The 26085-nt window shown below is 44.2% G+C and overlaps 2 protein-coding genes across 3 annotated transcripts; both read right to left on the reverse strand.

The window, feature by feature from the left end:
* Positions 1 to 1163: 1163 nt before the first annotated feature.
* On the reverse strand, positions 1164 to 13420 carry itih6 (inter-alpha-trypsin inhibitor heavy chain family member 6). The gene is made up of 17 exons (XM_040153575.1): positions 13269 to 13420; positions 12486 to 12521; positions 10929 to 11083; positions 9167 to 9277; positions 8787 to 9034; positions 7753 to 7922; positions 7533 to 7649; positions 7214 to 7385; positions 5467 to 7089; positions 5299 to 5331; positions 4359 to 4376; positions 4198 to 4245; positions 4071 to 4100; positions 3868 to 3912; positions 3634 to 3747; positions 3139 to 3522; positions 1164 to 1607 (listed from the first exon to the last, which is right to left on the reverse strand). Exons 1-17 carry the CDS (start codon positions 13380 to 13382, stop codon positions 1345 to 1347), a joined length of 3681 nt encoding a protein of 1226 aa, XP_040009509.1. The 5' UTR covers positions 13383 to 13420; the 3' UTR covers positions 1164 to 1344.
* A 1087-nt stretch (positions 13421 to 14507) lies between these two features.
* Positions 14508 to 24184, reverse strand: pfkfb1 (6-phosphofructo-2-kinase/fructose-2,6-biphosphatase 1). 2 transcript variants are annotated; one of them, XM_040153574.1, is made up of 14 exons: positions 24102 to 24184; positions 20305 to 20430; positions 20061 to 20157; positions 19823 to 19889; positions 18842 to 18916; positions 18311 to 18367; positions 18069 to 18190; positions 17739 to 17946; positions 17436 to 17582; positions 17133 to 17237; positions 15799 to 15928; positions 15610 to 15672; positions 15461 to 15525; positions 14508 to 14958 (listed from the first exon to the last, which is right to left on the reverse strand). In XM_040153574.1, the coding sequence occupies exons 1-14, from the start codon at positions 24151 to 24153 to the stop codon at positions 14899 to 14901; spliced, it is 1374 nt and encodes a 457-aa protein (XP_040009508.1). In that variant the 5' UTR covers positions 24154 to 24184; the 3' UTR covers positions 14508 to 14898. The 2 variants fall into 2 exon arrangements, with proteins under 2 accessions (XP_040009508.1, XP_040009507.1); XM_040153573.1 differs by lacking the exon at positions 24102 to 24184 and adding an exon at positions 21812 to 21920.
* Between the last annotated feature and the right edge of the window lie 1901 nt (positions 24185 to 26085).

Here is a 26085-nt window from a genome sequence, read left to right on the forward strand (position 1 = left end):
GCATATGCTATGCTGTTAGTTTATGATCTGATGACAAAATGAATCTTAAGAGTGATGCGCACCGAAATTATCTGTTTTTGTTTGTTATTTGCTGTGTTCATGTGTTATGTTTACCTTAATTATTGATCATTCCAGTGTGGCATCATGATTTAACATGATTATTAGCATTCCTAAGAAACAGGTTTGGATGGACGGATAGCAGCAACGGTTTGAGACAGAGCTGAAGTCGGAATCTCTAGAGCTGTGTATTCACAACAGTTTAGCACTGTGCATCGTTCAAAATTGTGCGTGTTCTTCATCCTGCAAACATGTTATTGGATAAAAACTGGAATAATGTTTACTCTTGGAACATAGATACATTTGAAGCCCTCCCTTCCCTTCCCTTCCCCAGCATCAAATAATGTCCTCTCTTTTTTTTTTTTTTTTTATTGAAAACAAAAGCCTCATGTGTGGTTGTACTGTTTTAATTTCCATCCAGTTTGGCCTTTGAAAACCACTATTGATAATATCCCTTGAAATTGACAAAAAAAATAGTTCAGGCTGAGTAGTAGAAAACTTACTGTCCTTGTTTGATCACTAGTATGTGAACAATGCCTAATGTCTTGTGTAACAAATAAAACGAATTAAACTATGAATGAAATGATAGAAAAATAAAAAGCACATGGCAAACCTGGAAAGACCCTGATTTTTTCCTGTGTTTCTTTCTGAAGGTGAAATCCCTTCATCCGGGTGAGTGACCGTCTGTGGGAAGATTGTCTATACATACATACAATAGTATTTTATATACACTTGTGCTAAAAATACAACTTACATAATGATACAGTTTTAATAATTACACATTATTCTGAAATAGAAGAATCTGGCTTTGCCTAATAATCATTCAGTGATGAAATAGAAGAATAATCTGATAAATATCTTTGAAGTTGTGAACAGCGTTAGTGTGCAAACTGCTGAGGCACAAATAGACATTTTGCTGTCGCCACGCGACCGTCGCTGCCATAGATACGCAGCACTGAGCTTGAATCCGATTCAAATTCAGGAGAAGGCACAAAAGAATCACTCAGTCCTTCATTATATTTGTGGAACTATACGTCCTCATTATTCCTTCATTTGCAGCTCCCCCCCTGTAGTCTCTGACACCCGTCAACCCCTCTTTTCCTCTTTTGTAACCACACCTGTGTTTCACTGCTCCTTACAGAATGACTGTGTGGCAACACGTCATTTTAGCCTCGTGGACCCCCGGTTCTCGTTCATCCTTCTTGTTCATCCTTTGTTCAATAACCATGCCGTGACAACTGATGTGACCTGCAGAGAGGCGCCAAGGCGGAGCTGACTCAGCTAGAATTACACGTGATCCACCACGTAGCTCGCATACGGACGACCCAGAAGTCTCTCTATCTCTGCCTTGGGCACCACCCAACATTTGCCCAAGTGGCGTTTCCGCACCGTGTCTTTCAGCGTCTTGTCTTGCAAGGTGACGGGCATGTGCTCTGATCCCCACCTCAGGATCCCCCTTGCTAAAATTCCCTCCTTGCTAGCTCGGCGAGCACCTCCGTCCATACGATCCCTTACCACTGTTACACTCATGTCGGCGTGTTGAAACTGGCCTGTAGGCAGATAAAGGACAGCAATTGTGGAACGTAACTAAGTATATTTACTCGAGTACTACATTTATTTGACAGTTAATTTTTGGAAATTTTACTAAAAAAAACATAAGCTTATGAAATTCAATGCATTGTTAAAATTTAAACCAGTGTACCCCAACCTGTGTTGCTTGCAGTGGCGGTAGAAATACTCAGATCCTTCACTTAAGTAAAAACGTCTATACCAAAATAAATGCAAGTAAGAGTCCTGCATTTAAAATCATACACAAGTAAAAGTGCATAAGTATTAAAAGCAAAATTGGCTTAAAGTATCAAAAGTAAGCTTACTTATTATACGTGTTATTATATCAGATTCTTAACACTTATGCCACAATGTGTAAGTAGTATTTTACCGTTTTAGCCGGTCGAGGTGGAGATAATTTATGGGGTAGAAAAGGAGAAGAACCTAAAATTTGCCACACAAATTCATAGTCATTTTTTTGGACTAATCTCTAATGGTTGCTCTTTGATGAAATAAATCATGAATTATGAATTTTACCTTTTTGGGGTTCAGACGGAGAAACCATCTGAAAAGGTTGGAGGGGAAACCTTTTTTTTTTGGTAGAACTCTTAACAGCTCATAGACACTGCTTGTTTGTCAGCCAGAGAGGTTGGAAACCACTGGAGTAATCTTTAATATTAATTAATAATTAATATATGTATTTTATAATATCATCGAATGTTCTTAATGTATAATGATCATCTGAAAAATAACTAGTAGCTATAGCCGTCAAACAAAGGTAGTGGAGAACAAGGTATAGTATTTCCCTCTGAACTGCAGCGTTGTAGCTTGAAGTGTAGAGACGCATAAAGTGGGAATACTCTAGTTACGTACAAGTAACTCCCATTTGTACTGAAGTGTAGTACTTGAGGGAATGTATTAATTTACTTTCCACCGATGTTGGCTTGTGAACCCTTATTAAAAGAACACGGTGTCTAATTGGGGCCCCTCCTCATGTTTCAGACATCTGTGAGTTGTTAGCAGTTCCAGCATAGAGACTTTTCTCCTCTAAACTTCACAGATGGTTTCATTAAAATAACTGTAAAAAAAAAAATATATATATATATATATATCAAAGATCTGAGCAAAGATAAGCAAAGATCTGATTAAAGTCCAAAACATTATTACAATTTTTTTTTGTATCTGAGCTTTAATCTTTCATACCACATTAATCACCTCACGACCCCTCGGATTTATCTTGTGGCTCTTTGGAGGGGGCCAAACCCCTGGGTTGGGGACCACAGGACAAAACTACCTAACTGTGTCTTGTGACCGAAATATAATAATATTTTCAGTCACAAGGAATTTTTTTAAGCCAAATGAATGCTTTCACTTTTGATACTTTAAGTACATCTTGCCGATAATACTTTTTAGGTAGGATTTTGTATCCGGGACTGTTACTTGTAATAGAACATTTTATACTGTTGTGTTGGTAATTTTACTAAAGTAAAGGATCTGAATACTTCTTCCACCACTGCAGGACAGTGTACATACCCAGTAGGCCTTGGGTTGAGGACGACAGCCCCCGTCCATCTGTGATGTAAAAACCCAGGTGCGCCATCTGTAGGTAACTGGGGTGTTTATAGCGGTGGAACAGGACCAGGAACCGTACATCCTTGGCCAGCTCAATCCAGCAGCTCCGATGGTTGTCCACAGCAACCGTCACACCTTGCCGCATCACCGATCCCTGCTGATTGATGGGAAGGGTATCCCGCCCTTCGCCTTCCACCACGACAGTGTCCAATGAGATGGTGATCATGATGTCACCAGAGCTGCCCGTGGCTGCGGAGATGGTGAGGTGGTCGAAATAGGTTCGGGAGTGGTCTTCAGCGCCGTGCTTTGGGGGAGCCCCGATCAGGTGGCCATCCACGATGAGCCCTTGAGGAGGAAGGAAACCCATGTGCACATTTGGTAACGCAACTAGAAAGTAATGCAGCCACTAAAAAGACACGTAATGCCTGAAACTAGACACATTGTCGCAATGCATACCTCTCTCTGGGTCCTCTAACAGTCTGAGAACGTCATTAGCCCTGCCGTCTATTGTGAAACACAGGTTCTGATGCAGCTTTGGCAGCTGGACAACAAAATGTGGATCTCCATCGACTGCAACAGACAACACTGAGCATTAATATGACATGAGTACATAAAATACTCAAATCAAGGGTGTAATGAATTAAATTAGGGTGTAATTAAAAGCAAATAAATAAAGTGTAAGCTCTTAACCTGATGAGGAGAAGACCCTCACGGTGCTCAATCTGGATGGAGGTTCTAAAAGCACAAGACATTCAACTAAAGGACAGTCCTCCTCACCCCCAAGCACTGAAACCAATGACAAGACTAGACATGTATTGCAAGCTGTGTTTCTACAATAAATCACATGTCATTCAAGACATGCAGCTGCAAAATAGCAGCCACTAAGTACTTACCGAATGATTCGCTGTCAGCAGTGTCATCCCCTGAAAATAGGTCAGAGAACGTGGGTGACGTGAAGTTTTTGAAGTCTGACAAGCAGCTAGAGTACGGAAGTGCCTCGGATAAACATTTGACACTTACAGGCATCGTAGTTGAGGTCGTAGCCGTAGTCATAAGTGGCTTCGTAATCTGGGAAATGGAAGCAAGAGTTAAGAAAGGATCGGGATACATTCTGCTTCTCAACGAGGAATTTTAATTTGACAGGCAACGACAGGATATGAGGCATTAATAGTGATACTCACCTTTCACAAGGTCAATATCTATTTAATAGAAAAGATATAGAGCACAAGATTTAAATGGTTAATTTAATTGATTATAATGCAAAGTCATAATTACATAGCTGCTGGGGAATCTTATTACATTTAAACAGGAGTGGAAAATAATTTATTACATTGGCTCAAGTGCTGTACTTAAGTACAATTTTTGAGGTACTGATACTTCACTTGAGTGTTTCCATTTAATGCTACTTTGTAATTGTACTTCCCAACAGTTTAGAGGGAAATATTACATTTGCTTTTACCTCCACTACATTTATTTGACAGCTGAAGCTACCAGTCGCTTTTCAGATTAAGATTTTACATTTGAAAAGATATATGATCATCCTACAAAATGCGGCACATTACTAAGATTTAAACAGAGGTCCCCCCAAAAGTTCTCAGAGGGTTCAATTTGAATAAGTATTTGAGGCACGGAGAGGTAAAATTACTTAGGGAATGAGAAACAAGAAAACAAGTCTGTGTAGTAGAATTCAGTTGTTTCGTGGGTCGTACCCCAGTAATCATCTCACGATCCCTCAGATATATCTTGTGACCCTGGTTGGGTGCCAACCCCAGGCTGGGAACCACAGAACTAAATTACCTATATATAAAATAGCTAAAAGTAGCTACACCTCAACTAGCTACAACGGTAAAAAGCTTGTTACGCACTGATGCTTCGGTGTGAACAAACCAAGGAGATTTTGCTGTTAGTTGTGTATTTTCCCTAAAGTATGATTTTAAATGAGAGGACTTTTACTTGTAATTCAGTATTTTAACATTGTGGCATTGGTACTTTTAATAAAGTAAAGGATCCAAGTACTTCTTCCACCACTGCATTTAAATGCATATATACCAAATAAATATGAATTTGTTAAAGCATCAGAAAAAATTGATTTGTTGATGTAGAGAGGAAGGTAAGTTTTACCTTTTCTCTGAATCTGAATGGAAGTAGAGACATCTAGTGGAGAGATAAAAACACGTTAGGGATAAATATTCAAAGTCTGCAGCCTTAATATTCCCCTTTGTAACTAAATCACTAGATCCAGGTGAGCACAGAGGGCCATGATTACAAGTTAGACAAAATAAAACCTACCGAGAAGCCCTGCTGCCTCCCACAGTCTTGGCCCATCTGTTACACCAGGCATGGGAGCGTAGGTTGCTGACACCAAGGTGGCCACGCGGAGGTCTGTGTCATCGCCTGCATTTGTGTTGTTGCCTTCCACAACTTGTGCCTTCGACGGAGTAGGAATGGTGGGCGGAGACGACAGCTCCGGCGGAGCAGTTGTGATTGGAGGCTGAGGAACATCTGTAACAGATGTGGTGCTGTTGTCTGCCTCTGTAGAGGGCACTGTCGTTTTGACGGGAGGGAGAGCTGTCCTCAACGGGCTGGGCTGTGGGGTAAGGTGTCCGCCAGGCAGGGGTACAAGGTCGGTTCTGACTGAACTGAGTGGAGGTGTGGCGGTGAATGTTAGGATCGGGGGAGTGGTTGCTTTCATTCCGTTGGCTTGGGGGGTGGAGACTCTTCCAGGTGCAGGTGGTGGCGCCGTTTTTAGAGCATTAAGCAGAGATGTGGATATCTTTCCAGCAGGAGGAGGAGAGGCAGTTTTAGAATCATTTTGAGAAGGAGTTGGCTTTTTACCAGATAATGGTGCTGGGGCAGTTTTGAGGGCGCTGGGACTTGAGGTTGTAGTTGTTTTCTTGGATGGTGAAACCACTGTTTTTGCTGTTGAAGTTGGTGAAGAGCTTTTTTTAGTTTGTATTGTACTTGGAGGTGGCTGAGGAGGGTGTGGTTTTGTTTTGTTAGCCCTGGGGTTAGACGGTGTGCTGGGCTTCTTTGCAGCACCAGCAGCTAACATTTTGGTGGTAGTATGAGTCGTTGCTGTTGTTGTTGTAGTGGCTGCTGTGGTGGGTGTTGCAGTGGTTGGAGATTGAGCTGCTTCGTCTGCATCTGGCTTAACTACAACTAAAGAAGTGACTGGTGTTACAAAGTTATATTTGAGGGAGAGATTTGTGGCCTTTTCTGCCAGTAACCTCTGAGTTGCGGGGTCAGTAGTGTTCAGTTTGACCAGTAGCAGCTCTTTAATGGTGAAATAGGCCCAGAGACGATGCACAAAGCTAGAGATACCTTCTAAACCACCTGAACATTCTAGTGAATCTGCACTCCCATTCCCCTTTGTATTGGAAATCAACACATCATTCTCCATCTTGACACGTTGCTTTGAATCAGTGGCAGACATTGACACCTTTAAATCTTTGATGCCTGGTTTAACCCTCCCAGCCACTACTAACTCAGAGCCTTGGAAGTAGTTCGGGAACAGGGAGCGGGTGACGTCAAATGCCTGATCATCCAAGTAGGACAGCTGGATGTCTGATAGCAAAGGGCTGGCTACTTCATCATAGAAGCCCTTCAACTGCAAGGCTGCATCTGCATCCTCGTACACCATCCTAGCTACGCCTCGGTTATCCAGAGCAAGGCGTTTCAGGAGGAGGAAGTCTGCATCATCTCCAAAGGCAAGACCAAACAGAGAGGCGGAGCCTAAGGCCTTCTTGGCGTTACTGAGGATGGTGTCACCAGCTGTTACTCCGATGGTGGCTTCCCCATCAGTAAGGAAAATTACCAGGGGGACACGACGAGATGAGAGGTGGTTGGAAGAGTCTGAGGATGGAGGGTTGACGAGCTGGGCAGCTGAAAGCAGAGCTGCATTGATATTGGTCCCTGAGACAAGAGTGGAGCAATGGGGACAATCAGTGTTGAAGGCGGAGAGATACCACAGAATAAGGAGGTTAATGGTCAACTTACTACAGTGCCACAGCTCAGACAAAATCACGTTTCGACTCACATCCTTCTGCAATAATCCTCTTCACAAAGTCCTTGGCGTCTCGTACATTCTGCCGAGTTGCCCGCACTGTTCGCCCTTTCTTCCAAGTGTGAACTTTGTCTGAAAAGGTGATGATGTTGAAGTGGTCTCCCTCCCTAAGGTCCCCGAGGATGGTGCTCATGGCCTGCTTGGTCTACTGACAGAAATTATTACAATTAATGACTGAAAACCCACATTATCTTTAGCAGAATATTGTGGTATTTTGTTTCGTCGTCAATTTGTAGCCCTGGCCATGGAGCGGGTCCACGAGGTTTTGTAAAAGTGCGTTTGTCCACTGTACCTGTTTTATCTTGGTTCCTATCATTGAGCCACTGACATCAATGACAAATATAACATCCTTAGGGACCACAGGAAGCCCTCTGGGTGCAAAGTAATGCACAAAGTAGCCATCATATACCTGAGAGAGAGCAAGAGTAGAAAAGAGTGGTAAAAGGCACCCTTTGCCGCCAAACAAGCACACTTGTGTATTTGAAAAGACAGAAATGAAAAATGCTGCTGACCTGCACATCACCAATGAGGTCTCTGAGGTCCACATCATACAGAATGATGAAGTCTGCATCAAGGCCCTTGGTGGATATGCTGTTCTGCTGCTGCAGACTGGGACTGTAACGAACTCGGGCACAGCCAGCACTGTGCTCCACATGACTGGAAGGAGGAGCGTCTGCATCACCTGCGGCGCAAGGTGGTTAATGTATGAGTCAAATCCATGTAGTAGTAATTAAGAAATGGTTTAATTCATGATCTAAAACATTTCTATTAAAGGAATAGTTTGGGAGATAAACTTATTTGCCTTCTTGCCGAGAGAAGTTAGATGAGGAGATTGACACCTCTTTCGTGTCTGTATGATACAGCCTGCAGCTGGTTAGCTTAGCTTGGCTTAGAGTCAGACGCAGTGGGAAACAGCTAGCCTTACTCTGTCCAAAGGAACAAAATCTGCCTAGCAGCACCTCTGAAGCTCATTGATTAGCAATCTAGACAAAATCCAACGTGAAAAAACAACAAGTTGCGGTTTGCCGGAAGCAAGTCTTCACTGGTTGCCTGGCAGCCCTAAAATGACCACAAGAATTTGTACCTCTGGACAGAGCCAGGCTAGCAGGCTTTCCCTCCTGTCTTTATGGTAAGCTAAGCTAACTGGCTCCTACATATATTATATGTAGCTAAATATTTACCCAACAGATAAGACAGTGGTATCTAGCTCCTCATCTAAAACTCGCGAAGAAAGTGAATAAGCGTATTACCCAAAATGTCAAACTAGTTCTTTAAACGGTATTGTCAACATAATCAATTGTGATTCATCATATTCGACCAGTTCATCATTTATTCAACCAGGAAGTCTCTTGTGGTTCCTGAGAGCTTCCTGAGAGCTTCTACACGGGCACAATGTTCTGAATATCGAGTGGTGGGCACCTGGTAATACCCTACACTTCACAACATTGTAACAGTATTCGAGGGTAATTTTCTTTTCTGAAAGCGGCTTATCCTAATAAACCGTCTCCCTAATATCCTGATTTGTAACAGCTCCGTCAGATTTTACCTTTTGCGGTGTTGGAGAGCAATCGGGTTGTCTTGAGAGGAAGGACTTTGATGAAGCTGATGCCCGTCCGCTCTGTTATACCTACATCTAACGTCAGGTTCTGCACAGCCTGTCCAGGCCTCAGACCCAGACTGAGCTCGTAGCGGCCGAGTCGCCGAGGCAAAAGCTCCTCGTAGGACAGAGAGAAGGACATCCGAGCTCCTGATGGCACGCTCACTGCCACTCGAAACTTCTCAATCTCCCTCTCCCTGGAACATTGACGTGTAATAGGAGAGATCATTTCAAATCAAACATATAAAAATTCTTCAGTAAAGCAGGTTCACATTTTTATTCTGTGGTGAAAAAAAAAACAAAAAACTTTAGTTATGCCTGTGACTGACTTGGTAGCGACAAGTCCAGCTGTTTTTCCTTGCTTCTTAGCCGCGTCGTATATTTTCCTGGCAGCGGCTCTTTCCTTCACCTGGGCCACATACACCTTGCCATTAGAGGTGCTGATGGGATAGAGGAAAGAGGAAGGAGAAATAGCTCTCTGTGTGACGCACAGTAGCCAGATTATATTTCAGTCAGAAACACGCCTGGCCTGCACTGAGTTGTTAAACATGATGACTTTATTTTGCTCCTTGTATTTCCACGGCTATCACAAAGCTGCCCCACAAACACGCATCGTACCTGTTTACAGACGGAGTTCATGCCATTTGAAGTGGAGGTGGGGTCGTGAACGAAAAGAGTAATTTCCCTCTAAAAACAGCATTAATGAAGAGAGATCTTCCACGGCAGTGATGGTCTAAGGGGAGTGCCGCTCTGTGCTACGCCCACCAAAATCCCAACCAAAACCAACGCTCAAAATGGGATCCAATTCACACAGTGCACGTCCCTGGCTTTGGTGACCACTGATGTCACGTGACAAGGTGCTAAATTAAGGTCAAGTCCATTGGACAAATATATCCAAAGAGAGAAAAAAAAACAAAACAACATCAAGGGCTAACTAAAATAAACCCACTGACTTGAAGCTGGCTCTTGTTTGAGACAGAGCAGAATGGCATGAGAGAGCAGAGTGGAAAATGGAGGCGCTTGTATTTATATGTGTGGCTGGCTGAGGGGGTAAAGGAGGGCTGTACATCGGTGACCTACACACAGTGAACACAGAGTTCTTAGTTTCAAACACAGATATTCCAAAGAACTTGCCACAACTTTTTTTTTTCTCCGGGTATTTGTTGATGTGCAGACGGCCGTACGGGTGAAAATATGTGTATGTGTAAGTGTGCGTGCGTGTGAAAGAGAGAAGTGAGAGCGTGTGACGTAGGAAGAGAGATGTGACAGATTATGGTTGTAAAAAAGCTGTACGAGTTCCAGGCTCACACGTACTTGAAAAATCTTAAGTCTACATCCAGCTCCATGTACATACGGCAGATGTAGGCGTGTGTGTATGTAGCATATCTAAACTGGCGCGGTGCCTCGGTAAACTGTGCGGGGGAGAAAAGGGGGACTCCTGTCATTTTCTCTATTAACTTTCCGACCTGCCTTTACAAAGCCCGGTATTCATCTGCCCTCAGGTTCCCCCTCCTCCTGACCTGCTTCCGCTCCCAAATCCAGCTCCAGGCTTGCTGTTTGGCCTGCAGTGTTGACTTGTTTGTTTTGTTTATATTTAGCATTTTTAAAGGAGAGCGGTTTCCAGCCCTCTTAGTAATCAAATTATGCATCTACTCTGGACCGGAATTCTGGTTCCTTACATAATTCCTCTGAAGTTTTATTTCTGGATTCTGACCATCAACAAGAACATTACTTTTATTTATTTCAACCTCTCCCCCTCATAGCAGGGGAATATTATCTCTAGAGGCAGGATATAGTGTTTCCCTGTCAACTTCAGTACGCAGTAGCTGTGGATACTCGAGCTGGCATTAGAAAAAAAAAAAAAAAAAAAAAAGTCACCATTTGTTGTGAGGAACTATCATCCGGGACACAGGAAGCGAGTTGATGATTTGCTACATTCCCTGACTTTTACAGTGATGTTAGAGATCAGAAGTACAGAAAACGGAAAGACAGACACTCAGACACACTAATAAATAAATGGAGAATGCAGTGAGGCGGAAATACCGTAGGTAACGGTTAGAAACAGTGAAAGATAATGCAGGACTGACTTACATGGTGAAGTTGGAGATGAAAGCAGAGGAGGGCAGGTCCACCTCAAAGGCAGCTTCCTTGACGATGGGGAGCTGGTTCCACACTGAGCTCTGGACTGTGGTAACAGCATAGCGGGACACCACTGAACACCTGACATGGTAGTCTGTCACCTTCAGCTGGTAGCACAACAAATGCATGTCCAAATCAGTTTAGGCTGGAGGAGAAAGCGGTTAAGTTGAGGATTCATAGGCGATTCTTTATCACATAGGAGCCAACGGCTGTGAGAGACATTATTCTGACCCACTAAATGCAAGAAAGGCCGGCTTGGTGGCCTCAGCTTGCCACTCAAATTACACTTTTTCGGATCCAGAAAGGTGCGGAATCATCCCCACAGATCATAACAGTGGGTTCGTGCCAAATTTATATACTGATGTGACACCACCGGTCAGGTCTGAGTATAACAGATAGCAACGGATGCTTACTTAAACCCACTGTCCTACCCTGAGACATAGGAAAAATAAGACATAAACCCTGACACATAACCGTTTGCCCCCCCCATAGCACGATTTGTCCTGCATCGTTCTGACGAGCCAACGAAACAACACAAAGCAATTCCCTGCATGGCGTCTCTGCCCTCCTCTTGTTTACTCGGGTAATGCTGGCGCCTGCTGAGGCCAATCTGGTCAGCGCTGGCCCCAGGACTGCAGGATGAGGCGACAGGCAGGAGGAAGAGAGCCACATCAGCCCTCCGGCTCGCTGGTATTTAGGAAAGCTGCGGTTTGTGCTATACAGACTGAATTACTGTACGTTTTCTCAGGGAGCTGCCACACAGTTAACACAGAAGCAAACGGAGGAAAAAAAAAAAAAAACCACAGTAGAGCTTGTATGAGTAGCTATGCTCATTCCATATTTCTACTATCACGTGCAAATACATTAAAAGAGATGATAAAAACAGTAAAGCCTTAGATGACAGCCCGCAGACTGCCAAGGACGTAATACTAGGTATCACACGGTACAAATAAGGAAGTTCAGGAGACAAAGGTGTAAAAATGTCCTTTTTTATTACCCTTATATATTGGATACTTATTTAATTGTTATGGTACAAACAGGGTACCAGCACACATAGTCCATATATCCTTTCCCAACAGCTATGTTTTGGAAAAGAGTCAAACTACGTGTGGCACTTAAAGTTAGGTTTAAAAAAAAAGCCTTATAATAAAATTCAATATACCCTGTAACTATAACCACAGGGAAAAGGGGGGGTGAACATTGTTCCTGTCTTATTAGTAATAATACCACTGTACCCTGTAATTATTAAAGAGGTACCCAACAATTCCAAAACATGCTTCGAGTGTAATTTATTTCTATCTTGAACACAAAGCTTTTACCCCCTTATTCCCTGTAACCCTTTGCCTTCTTCTCATGTTCTTACATATAGGTACCCAATAAGTATTTTACTGATATCCTATAAACACTAAATACACACACAGCAATTTGTGGGCTGTAATTTAAAGCCTTACCCTAACAATCTGATGGATAGTTGGCATCTTATGTACAGCACTGACCGCACAAACTTACCACTGGTTTCGTTGGTTTGCTTTGACGTTTTACTCTCTGGAAAAGAAACGAAGCAGCAAGTCAGTCAAGTGCATAATGGTTGGCACATTGTAGTGATACGGTGCTTAAAAATGCCGTTTCTCTGCGCCGTCACTTGGTCAAAATGCCTCCTAGTTGAAGCAATCGCCACAATCCGACTATGTGACGGCTGGGTCAAGGTTTTAGTGTCACAGTAGCCTGAATCAAAGCCATTCATGAACGGAGGGGAAGTGGAACTGGAAATAAATGCTTTCACTGTACACAGGCCCGGTGAAGGTGCACGGTTTGGTCTCAAATGTTAATTTTGCACACAAGTCACCGCTGTGTCAATACATTACCACATATCCTGGTCATTGCTGGGAACTGCACGTAAACAAATAACTTTAAGTAGTGGAAACCCTTTATAGGGGACACACAAATCACATAATTTACATAAAAATTAGGAGTATGTGAAAAGTTGCGCCTGTGTGAGCCATCGCACTGGTTGCATTAGAGCTGAAAAAGCTCCCTGTGGGAAACACAGATTTGTGGGACATGTTGTTTCACCACATTTTGCAGACCAATTGCTCAACCAACTACTTGTAACTGAGGAATGGCTGAGCCACAGCTATTCTTGTCTGATTATTTATACATAAAATAAAAGCTCTGTATCACTGTCACTCTGTCCTCTCTTACCTAAAGGGGTGTGTTTGTAGCATGAGACCAAAAGCAGCATGAACTGTAGCCTTCACTGACCAAAAAAAAAAAAAAAAAAAAGATCCTCACCTGTAAAAGAATATTTGCTCCAAGGTGTGCTTCATAATCCCCTGACAATCCCTCTTGCGCATAAAGAGTGAAGAAAACCAGAATGCACTGAATTTTCAAGTTCATCGTGTTCATAATAATTCAGATTCGAGGCTCCAAAGTGAAGTTGAACTGCCCAGTGGCCTCGGGCTGTCAGCGGGACTGGAGCGGCTCGTACAGCGGGACGCTCTGCACACACCTCACATTTTACACGTTATTTTTTTTTCTTTTTTTTTTCTTTTTTTTTTCCGAGGGGCAGTCTCTCCCCTCCCTCCCTCACCTCCGCTCAGTTTGGCTTAGTTTAAAACAGCTCCACTGCAGTGACAGCCCGATAACGGAAAGGGAGAAAGAAAAAGAAAAAACAAACAACAACAACAAACAAACAAAAACAAACAAAAACAAAAAAAACCCGCTGGGATCAGAGGCGAACATCCGCCGGGTGTCGGTGAAAAAATAAATAAATAAACGCGTAAATAAAACCAGCAGCGGGAGAGAGAAGAGGAAAAGAGCTCAGTCAGAAAGTTGCGTGAGTCCCGCTGGATTGAAGAAAGCAGCTCCCAGCTTGTGTTCGAGCATACTGGAAATTTCGCGGACTGCTGCCACCGAGGTCCATGAGAAATGAGGGATTATTAACCCCTGCTCGACTATTCGAGGAAAGCACCCCGCTACCAAAACACCTCCTCCTCCTCCTCCTCTAAACTCGGTTGGATTTCCCTAAAAAGTCTGAGTTATATTCCTTAAATTGCTCCCAAATGCGACCCCCCCCCCCCCCCACACACACACACCCCACCCCCGAAAGTAACTCTTTCACAAAGGTCCAGCATTGACTGAAAGGAACAGGACGTTGGTCTGCTGGGGAAAGACCTGTTCAGTTTATCTTTAGCCTCTCTGTGGGAGAGTTAAGAGCCAACACAAACAGGACTTGAGAAGTGGGTTTATTTTCTCAGGGACAACAGGTTGGAGGCGACTCTTTGCACAGTTTCTTTACATTATTCCATTCACGCCTGCTGATTTTTCAGCATCTTACCTACATGACAAACAAATACAACCAAGTGTCCAAATCTACAAAAAAATAATGTTTTGTTTGTTTGGGTGCTGTCCGTGGTGCTGATTCCTACCTCTATAGTTAGATCATCAACAACAAATAATGTTACCTGTACAACAGTTATATGTGCATGACGTCTCGGGTCATACCGTCAAACTCCCTGCGTCTTTTTACGCGTTTTTCCTCTCAGCCTCGGTGCGCAGCGCATTGCTTACTTCCTCTAAATCGCTCGTGAACAATGAAGACACTTTCGGAAATGTCGAGAAAAGCAAACTCTAGTCAGATAAGACAGAGGGAAACATTGCACAGACACGTTAAAAAACAGAACCTCCAGTAACATCTGTAGGTCACGTCCTTTTCGGTCACTGCAGGTGGGGTCCATGTTACTTCTTCAACTTTCCCAATTCTACCACCTCGTCTTCTTCGGCTTTGAAGCCCCCGCTTCCTTCCTGCTGTCACACATATCAAGCTTTAGCTGGAGTGCATCAGTAATGTTTTAGTGAAGCTAATCAGTGGCGGCACGTCCGGTTTTCCCTTGGTTTTAGCTCCTCTCTCACGAAACGGCGTTTATATGTGGTCAGGAACGGTGCGCAGAGCTTCCTCTGGGTTTCTGTTGATGTCGACATTCTGCAACGACAGCAACACAAATACTGAGGGTCCATCTAAAGCCAGACCACGTAGCGTCTGCCGAGCAGCGACCGCAAGTCTGCACTTGCACAGCACCAGCTTTAAAGCTGGCTGCTAACTTTAGCTAACATTAGCTAGCCTCACTGGGTCACACCAGACCAAGTGAGGCTGCAGCAGCAAAAAATGTGTGAGTGTGTGGAACTGAGTAAAGGTGCCTGTTACTGCTTATGAAAACAACGTTTTATTAGTAATAAGACGATTGTGATATTTCTTCTTTCAAAAGTTACGTAGCCCCCTTTAAAGACTGAGAAGCGATTTTTGACTTTAGCTAGTTTGTTTTGTTTCTATTCATTCTAAAATGATTGGATCAGTCTTCACCGCAATACACATAAAGAATTGCAAAACACTACTGCCTGCCATCAGACATATGTAATGTACCACTGACAAATAGTTGGCAAATCTAAGTGTCAATTACAGCAACTGTGTGCTTGTGGAAACTTACCCCTGGCCTCTCTCTGTGTGTGTTGACTGCTTCAATATTAAGGAAAAAGGGCTCAACCTTACACCCTGCAATTGAGGAGGAAAGCAGGACTGTCAGGGAAAGACTGACGGTGATTGGAGAAGTCGCGCGCTCAAGAAGCCACAACCTACCGTAGGCCACCGGTGTGAGTTTGAGCACCGTGTGAAGGGGGCATCTCAGATAAGGCAGCTCATCTTCAGAGGGAGGAAAATAAGACGGTTGAGGGTGACTGAAGTATTAAGACAACACTGTGGCGTCAAGGTGTTAGAAGTAGAAAAGAAGCCCGTCTACGCAGAGGTTGAGTCGGGTTCTCTCCGTACCTGCGGGTTTGTCTAAGAAGTAGGCCAGCAGGCAGCGCATCACGGCCTGGTGGCAGATGACCAGCACATTTTCCTGTCGTTCCAGCTCCATGATGACCGGCTCTAGACGATGGACGAGGTCCTCGTAGGACTGGACAAGGGACAAAATGATTGAAGAGTTATTATGCAACCGGAATCACTCTATCTCAACTTCTCGGCCCATTTGAAAGGGGCATGTGCACTGTGCTATTCTATCAACTGACCTTACCTGACTTTATTCAGATTCTCTCATAATGAATGTGTCTGGCAGGATAAATTTTGGGGCGGGGAAACTTGGGAAAGGCCCTTAAAGGAGTAGTTCAACATTTTAGGAGCTGATGCTTATTCGCTGTCTTGGTGCGACCGAAATGAGAAGATTGACAACACTCTCATATCAGCAGGTTAAGAATGAGAATAAGAATAATAACTTTACTGTCTGTCAGGAAGTAGGAGAATTTTCTCTTTGGCAAGGCTCAGCAGTAAATAAACGGTGCGCATTGTGCGGTGCAGTTTGTGGCATGAAAGCAAAGCTAACCGATCAGAGGATTCTGGAAGCCAGAATCTTAAGTTTCTCTTGAATGCATCCGTTGATCTTAAAATACAAAGAAATGGGCCTTATAAGCAATTTGTGGGCCGCAAGCTATGTATATATATTTTTGCACAACGGTAACCGTGTGGCGCGTATGCACGTCAGAATGCGAGGATTTCCCCGAGCACTCAAAAAGTGAAAAGGAGTTCAAACAGAGGTGTGCCGAGCATGCGTCCTACTCCGTGTATTTTGGCAGTTCCTCATTAAAAAGTGAGGGACACGTAGTGACCTCACAGTAACACAACGAAACACAACTAAAAGGCCACACTGTATTCTTATTATTTTTATTTTTTTTAACTGAACTACAAGTATGAAAGCACTATTAGAGGTGGATTTTGTTACTTTTGAGTCTGGCTAGCTTTCTCCGCGTTTCCAGTTTAGTTAACGGCCTCCTAGGTGGAACGGACGTGAGGGTGGAATCAATCTTCTCATCTAACCCTCGGCGAGAAAGCAAATTGTGTGTTTTACCGAAAAGTCAAACTATTCCTTCGACCCCCAGACTGCTCCAGTGGAGCTGCTCACCGGTCAACAGACCAGACTGTGGGTCGCACTGGGCAGTGTGTGAATGTGCGTGCGGCTGCGTGTGTTCCCAAGAACAGTGTGTTCCCAAGAAAACTCCTAGTGATACTGCCCTGGTTAAAGAAACGGTAAAAAAAGGAAAAAAGAAAAAAAAGAGAACAAAATAGAAGAAAGGAAAATGTCACCGTGTTTTCAGAGTAACACTTACCTCACCCTTGGGGTAACGATAACGATACTTGTCCTGGTCTCTCAGTGCAAACTCTTCTGGGAAATTCTCCTGAATCTCCTCGTAGCTTAGCTCCTCACATACACCCTTAGTGGGGAAAGAGTCACACTGCATCATCACATCATTTTGGAGTGTGTGTGTGTGCAGTTTTTGCATCGTAGACCCCGAAATACGCAACCTCGAACTCACTCAACCCCCAACGCAACCAGTGAGTACATCGTCCTTACATGCTGTTTTGTCTGAAGAGCTGAATTATGTTTTAAGATATACCGTGTAAAAACTCACAGCGTCTATCTCATTGAGAGCCTTCCACTGTTCATACTGGACTCCCAGAGCCTCTGCAGTCTGGATGGTCCTCTTCATGTGGCTCGTCCACACCTTCAGGTCACTGATATTCTGACTCTTGATGAAGGCTGCCAAGGCATTAGCATACTGGAGAGAATGAGGGTGAATTGTAGAATTTAGTCGCATAGGTTTGTGTTCATATAACGTGTATTAGTTGGGTTTTTTTATGCTTACAATTTGCATAAAAGGATTGAACCCTTTGAAGTCTCGTGTATAGCGCTCATCTCGGCTCAGTCTGCTCACCTTATGTCCTCTGGGGGAGAGGCCTGAATCTCCGCCGATGCGACCCAACAGGTTGAGTTCGCTCTCTCCGTGGCGGCTCAGATAGATGGACCTCGGTGTGACGTGGATGTTCATGAGGTAGTAGACTATCCTGCTCTGAATGTGGTCCTGGACCTGGTTCACCAGGTATCTACTGCCCACGTCAAAGATCTTGATGTAGGAGAGTTTCCTGTTCAAAGTCATGGCATTGGGGAAGACCGACTTTGTCAGAGATTAGCGGGGAAAAGCTGTTTCGTACCACCCAGTGCCCCCTTTAATGTCAAATGAAGAGAAAGCGTTGTGGGTCACTACCTGTCTCTGTCATCATCTATAGGCATGTAACTGGCCCTGTAACAATCGATGCGCTGGATGAAGTCTTCCATGGCTTCATCTATGTCACGATCCACGTAATCTGGACTCCCAAATTTCACTTGCTGGAAAGGGAAGTTTTGGAATTTAACCGAGAACACTACATCCCACCCTCTGTAAACATTTACATTAAAAAAAAAAAAAAAACACACATCCCTGACAGATGGTGTGAGGGTGCATGTCACCTTGATATTCTCCGCAATGATTTCTGGGTCATCACAGATGGATTCCACAAAGAACACCTGCAAAAAGCGCCGTTTATTCAATGAACTTGAAATACATTCTTTATTTACCTCTTGCGACCACGTTTTTGTGTTTTTAATCTCATTCTTAAAGCAGTTGTCCGACATTTTTGAAGCCACAGCCAGCAGCAGTTAGCGTAACTTAGCGTAAAGACTGAAAACTGCTAACCTGCCTCTCTCCGGATTATAAAAAAAAAATTGTTGATGTGACTTTGAGGTTACGAAACCACCAGGTCCCTTGTTCCCGCCAAGACATGGTCTGCCAACCCCCCCCACACACACCCCACACACCCCATAAGTGGATTTTCTTAAGCCACGCTAACTGGGTACTGGCTGTAGCTTTGACATGGAATGGACAGGCATGTGAGCTGCATCAATCTACTCCTCTAACTCTAGCTAAGAAAGTGAAAGTAGCCTATTTCCCCACAACTAAAACTCCAAACATCATGGTGTCACTTCCACTGCTGTACTTGCCTTGTAGCCCCTCTCCTTTGCAAAACTCATGATAACTGCCCTCCTCTCCCTGGTGGTGTTGGTAGCATCAAATACCTGGATAGCACAGGACACAGGTGTTATCAATAACACATCCCTATATTATTTGGAAAAAAGTACATTCCCAGTATTCATAATGATTGTCAACAATCAAGCATCTGAATTCTACGTCAGCATATTATGCTGTTACACACTTTAATACAATGCCCTGCAATTTATGATATAGATTTGAAAAGTCATATTTTATATAATACGTTTTACCTACACAACGAGTTAAGAGTAAAAAACAACAGATCACAGAACAAAGCTCTCCTGAACCATAATTCATAATTTCTTCCCTCACTTTCTATTTATCGTTGCTGACAATAATATCTTACATTTACAAAGCAACTGCTTTTCATCACATATGTTTCCCAAATAACTGCCGAGACATGGGACTGCCTTATTGGTTTTCTTTTCTCGTGTTTATGGATGCTTGTTTTGCTCTCACGTTTCATTTCTTCGCGGAAGATCCTTTTACGCCCCTTTTAACAACGCAGTGTTGCAGCTACATGTCAATATCCACCGTGTGCCTCAGCAAACCGAGCCAGAAAGGTGCTCCTGTCTAAGACGAAGCCTAAATCTCAGCCATACAGGGGTATGGCAGCGATTTAGTATAGTTAGGGGACTTGCACGAGACAGATTAGAGAAAGAATGATCAAAATCTGTGCCTCAGAGGCTGAGATATCCTGCCTTTAATGCCCCAGATTGGGTCAAGCTGCAAAAACACTGGAAGGTACAATTCCCATAATGCAACCCTGTAGTGTCTTTCATCAGACCTTCACTGCCTGATTAATGCCAACGTCTTTAAAATCTCCCCGTCCGCAGTTCGGAACGGGGGCTTTCCGTTAGAAATCCGTAGTCTCCGAGCCCAAACTGAGAGATTGTGATTAGAGGGACAGTTTCAGTTGTCCTCTTACTCACGGCTACTTGTCCCTGTTCCTTTGTGAAGTAGGCAGTGACGTCTTTCAGCGCAGCTGCGGCACAGGCCCTGAGAGAGAAGTTACACTCGTGTAGGCAAAGGAGCAAAAACTGCAAAAGGTGAGTGCGCGAGGAACATGACATGAAAATGACGGCGGAGGACAAAGCAGACGACACGTATGAAACGCCATGAGGACTCTCGGCATGGAGTGACTCATCGGACTATCTCTGTCGTCCTTACTTGCGGATTTTCATGGCCTCCTCATTATCAGGTTTAAAGAACTCAAAGTTCTTGTAGATCTTGACGGCCTCCCTTCGGTACTGGCCCACATTAAACACTGGTGGGATTGAAAAACAGAGGTTAAGAAAATATATAGCTTTCTTTTTTAGGGCAAGAAAAAAAAACAACCCTTAACTAATGTTGAAACATTCAACTTAATATCCCGTCGATTCACTTATCCCTGGGACTCTCTTTGAAAACGTACTTTTTGTCGGAACTCCAATCCAGTTCAGGTAGCGGGTGAGCTTCTTGGAGATGTATGTCTTCCCTCTGGCCGGCAGTCCCACCATCACAATCATCGTAGGAGAGTTACAGAACTGAGGCACCGAGGCTGAGAGGAAAACAAACACACACACACACACACACAGTAACATAAAGCGACCATTTAACCAGGGATGTTGCTTCACATGTGATGGGTCATTCAGCAGAATCCAGAGTCACAAGCAGCTCTCTGAGGTTCTGCAGGACATGTGGTGTGTGTGTTGTGTTAGTGTGTGTGTGTGTGTGTGTGTGTGTGTGTGTGTGTGTGTGTGTGTGTGTGTGTGTGTGTGCGTGCGTGTGTGTGCGCGCGCGCGCGTGTTTTTGTGTCACTGCCAAGGTAAGCTTCATTAAGAGAATAAGATGTCCGTGGTGCAGCTCAAATGTCTGCCCGCCTGTCTTTGGCAGCACGTCTCGACACAGAAAACCGTCCAACCAACCGCGGAACGAAATCAAAATAAACAGGCACACAAAGAAGTGACAACAATTAAATAATCATTTGCAAATAGGCAGAACACACCCTTAAAGAAAAGTTTTACTAACCAGGTGCTCCTCCTCCTCAGGTAGTTAGAGCAGTACGGTGTACCGCGCCATATGGTTGACAATCACGAGAACAAACCGCTCCTAATCTCCAAGTGTGTTAAAATGTCAGTCCTCCAAGCAGACTGTTACAAATTAGTTCAGCTGTACACAACAGTGTCCCCAATATAACACTGACATTGATACCGTACAAATCTAAAGCTCTGATTCAGACTGCGTCACTAGACACAGTTAAAGTGAAGGAAATAAAGCCAGAATCTTCTTCTAAATAGAGAGATGGGGAGCCGTCGAATGACTTCTGAGATAATTAATCATTCCCGGCTCATAAAGTTCCACTCACACTTCACATTTTCAGCAGAATCTCAGACCTTCTGTGCGATTCTTACCCAGTCATGACCCAGTTGTTGCATGCTTGTCTGCCTCTGGGGTCAAAAAAATGCCAGTAATTTACAGAGCAGACGGCAGGATTGCTTGCCAGTTTGCTGTACCCCCAAAACTACCCGGATGGCCTGTGTGTGTCTATACAGGGACAGGGAGAGTGTCAGCCTCCAGACTGTTCGATTATGAATGGAGTATGCTGCGTCAGCAAAATGCCCAAAGGGCCACGTCAGACGCTGAACAGAGAGCCAACTCAGACGTGGTTTGGTCCAGCCTGGCTGTCATCCAGTGGCTGACTCCTCTGTGTCTCTCAGACTGGTGCCTGCCTACCTGCATCCCCTGACAGGAGGAGAGGGGTCCGGGCCCAAGGTCCGGCGCAGTCAGTCCGAAAACACACCTAAGACTGCCGCAAAGACAACCTTTATCTGTAGAAATCAGAACCGAGTCAAAGTAGAGGCCCAACAAGCAGCAGCAGCAGCAGCAGCACAGAATAAGTCTATCTACTGAAGCTGAGACAGGTTTTTTACCGCACTTACATCCCCTCCTGCGGTTCAAGTTGCAGCTCATCCATGGCACCCAGATCTTGAGCAGGGGCGTCTGCGTGAGTTTTTTCTGCTCTGCGGACGCATTAATGGTGAGAGCCATGGGGCCTGTGTGGCCGGCGGAGGAGTGGACGACAAAGGCGCACAGCTCTGCGATCTGCGTGCATGTGTGTGCTTCGCTGAACACTACCTACTGCAGGTCAGCTGACTGTTGCTAAGGAGAAGTACTTAGTAGGCAGGAGGGGGAGGACCTGAGGCCACGCTGCTTGTCTGCCTCTCCGTCTGTTTCATGATTGCAAAGGCCCAAGAGCGGCTGCCAGATTCTCTGTGGCGGTGTCAGAGAGCAAGAAGCATCCGAAATCCAGCGTACAGTGCGACTATTGTGGTGACACAGCTGGTTTCTCAGCCCGAGTGAGAGCATCGGAGTCATGTGAGACAAGTATAACACGTGGGGACTTCTCATGAATTCAGATGAGCGCATCTGGTGCTGCACAGGCTGTTTGTTTGTCGGACTGAGGAGTGCAGAGAGGGGATTCTTATTTCTTACCACCAGAGGGCAGTTTATACCTTAACTTTAGAGCTGGCACACTCTGGGAGAGTTACGGTTATTGTTTACTGCATATGTCATTTACCCCGGCTATAAAAACGCCGTGCTGAATTGTAGTGTGCACTTAGAGACCGGGTTTGTTTGGATTCGGCCAACCGGCTAACCCACTTCTCTAGTAGTGCTGCCGTTCATTGAAGCCGGTCGTTACCAGAGAGGCCGCTTGTACGAAACGACATCCACATCCAGTACGACCAGTCCCGCGCTCAAGCATCAAAGGTCAGAGTCTATATACAGTACAGTCTAATATAACTATTGGGGCTCGGATGACTTTTTTATTTTACTACTGGATTGGGTTGGTTGTACTGACTGGTGAAGGCCAAACATACTCTAAGTTTTATGTTGTCACTTGATGTATTTTATCAGGTTACCACAGTCTTTGTGCCTGAGTCTCTCTGTGTTCTTCGCTTTACCTGGACGCAAGACAAATTTTCTTCAAGGTTAAAGTTGAAGTTGACATGAGAACGGTGTCAATCGTCTCGTCGAAGTCTTACGCCAGACAGAGAATAAGCAAATTTCCCAAAATGTCAAACACTGGCTTTAAGTAAAGCCCTTGAGAAAAATGTAAGTGGTTACTTTCCACAACTGAACATAAATTTGATAGTTGGGAACACAAGATACCTCCGGAGACCCATCAGCTCTCTCAGCTCTCTGCAATCATCGCTTGTCAACGGCAAATACTAAAAAATCAGCTGTAGCTTTTCTTGTATAAGAAATTCAAAGTAAAAATCTGTGTATTTATTGAAACCTAAAATGCCTGACCCCAAAAGAAACGGTCCCTTGTGACATAATGCTGCAGCGAGCTCTGTATTAGATTACTCAGGCATCAAAGCTTAATGTTATTCATTCCATTAACTTCACACAGACATCATCATTTACCCAGCTTTGGCCTATGTTCAAAGTCTGACAAGCAGGTCCTCTTGGGCAGTGATTAGCGGGGCACTGGTCGCCAGTAACGGCCAGTTTGGGATGAGCTCAACCATCAAGAGAAGGTAGATGCTATTCTGTTGGACGTTTGCCCTGGCATGAGGTCAGCACATCCTCCCAAACAGCAGCCATGTGGGATTAGAGCTGGGGTTCTTCCTTTCACTACTCCTCCCTCTTTCTCCCCTCTCCCATGTACATACTGTACATAGACGCACACACACACACACACACACACACACACACACACACAGTGTTAGGGGAGTTTAAGAAACATGAAATAACGCGTGAGCATATTCCACCAGATATTACAAAGCAAGCAAGCTCTCGGAGGTGACGTCTTTCTCTGGTGACCAGCCTGCAGAATCAAGACTGGTTCTCGGTTTAGGCAGGATGGAGGACCTGGCCGGGGCGCCGGATCGGTATCACTCACGCAAGTAAAATGTGCCTCGCAAAGCAACCGAGCAAAAGCAGTGATTAAGTTCATCAAATAACAAACAAACCAAGCTACTCTCCTAACTTCCTATTTCTTACTATTTAGCTTATTTATATCAGCTACTTCTTCAATTGCTTCTCTCAACATGGAAGTTATTTCATTGCTACACAACACATGGAGTCTATTTTTACTCTTTCAGTCCGTATGTGTCAATCTGTGGCCTGTATGTGTCATGTATTAGCAGAAATCTTGCCGCAAGGTGTCTTCTATGTATTTGTCTTGGCACGCTCTCTGCGGCAGCAGTTCATCATTGGTCTCACCTGCGCTGTCACACCTGCGGAGCCTCATATGTTCCAGCTGGGGAAGCTCCATCCTGTGCTCCACTGCAGAGTGGCTTTAGACCATCAGCACAATCGACACATCGGATTATGTGGCCAGTGGCAACAGAACTGATGCTCTTTTTAAAGAAACGAAACCCCTATGCCAAAGTATTCTCAACCCACCCCAGCCCCCACCCCTCCGAGCCCTCTCTTTTCACGACACAGGGACATATGATAGCAGCACACTGGGCTTGTCCTTTAATGTGTGCCAGGGCCAGAGTTCACAACGTACACACATGGCCAGGGAGAAGCAGCACTCGGAGGGCACGTCATAACAAGTGCAAAGGTCGCTGAGGAGGAAATTGTTGTTGCACAAGGAGACACGGCAACTTGAATGTTTGTACACTGCAATTCACTCGTCGCACATGTCGTGGTATCACTGAAGCATGTCATACACTTCAACAAACAGAGGGGGCGTAATATTAGAAATTAAAAAAAAAAAAATCCAAAGTATATAATAATTCTAAGCAGGTCTTGACTATGTAGTGTGTTCTGTTGAGTCCATCCTTCACATCACCAGGACTTGCGCATTCGTTTAGTGAAGTATGCAGGACGCAAAAGGTTAAATTCACATCTATTTATTAAAATACAGCAGTGTCTTAAAGATTGAGGTTGCTCACAGAGCTCTGGACCAGACTACGCATCCCTGACAAGCATACAGCATCCACATCGGTTCACGAAGTCTGAGTGACTGTTCTCTCCCTGGTCCAGCAGGTATTAAGTTTAAACATAGTAAACAACGTTGTTGGCACGGTCGTCTTCTTATTGGCTGAGGCCTCCGTCACTCCTCAGGTACGTGCCTCCCTCGTGCGGACATTTCACTCTGGACGTGATTGACTCGCCCCATTTAACGACTTATCTGTAGAAAAAGAGGTAGAAAAAGACGAGACACTGCACAGCACCCAAGGACAGTTTTTCAAATTGTCCTGCCGTTTCCATATAACGGGTTGTTTTTCACATGTAGACAACCGTATATCTTTGGGTGCATTCTTTACAGAATAACACCTCTGTTTAGTACAAGCGCCTGAATTTAATAAGCACCATAAGCTGCTTTCTTTTAGTCTCATAGTAAGATAATAAATAAAAACACATCAAAACAACCCTTCAGTTCACACACGGACAAGTGAGAAGAGGAAGTATACTCAAACCAGACATCACCATCACTGCTAAAGAAGTGTCGTTGATAGACACTGTGGTCCAAATTCATACTACACGATTCTGTACAGCGTACTGAATATAGAACCATCGCATCTACTGCATTTTAGCAGTAAGCGTATAAAAGGAAATCAACCTGCTTTATCATTTCCTACAGACAAGAAATGATACAATATGTGCAAATCGTATTTTATTCTATTGGGATGTCACTGCCAATTCAATTTACAAACATCAAAATCAAAAGTTCTTCGTAAGATTTCTCACCTTTTTGTTTTCGTGAACTTTCAGGAGTTGACTCACCGCCACACAAAAATTATTTTATTATTTTCCTCTTCCCAGCTGTGAACTCTTCATCTGTTCCATGTGGGAGGGTAGTGTGCATCGACAGCACACGCGGAAAGTATGCGTCCCGCCTCATATGTGTATACTCGCAGAAGTGAGTAAATATTCTCCCATAGTGCAATGCACAAAGACAAAGAAAGAGCTGCTCACAGAAAAGGTCCTCAGAACAAAATGACCATATGTGTTGTCAGCAGCGGCAGGCGTACAAGACGTTCGTCGTCACGGTAAACAATCAGAAACACACGGTTAAGGTTAAGGTTGTGGCGCCGCCTCGGGTTGGTTAGGTTCAGGAACAAGAACTACCTGGTTAGGTTCAGCAAAAGATCATGGTTAAGGTTTAGAAACGGAGGTTAAGGTTGTCGAAACTGTCTCGGATAAAAGAAACAACGGTTTCACACAGGAAAAGAAGAGCGGCCTCCTGGTGAAA

The sequence above is a fragment of the Xiphias gladius genome, chromosome 18 (assembly GCF_016859285.1).
Source record: "Xiphias gladius isolate SHS-SW01 ecotype Sanya breed wild chromosome 18, ASM1685928v1, whole genome shotgun sequence".
NCBI lineage: Eukaryota > Metazoa > Chordata > Actinopteri > Istiophoriformes > Xiphiidae > Xiphias > Xiphias gladius.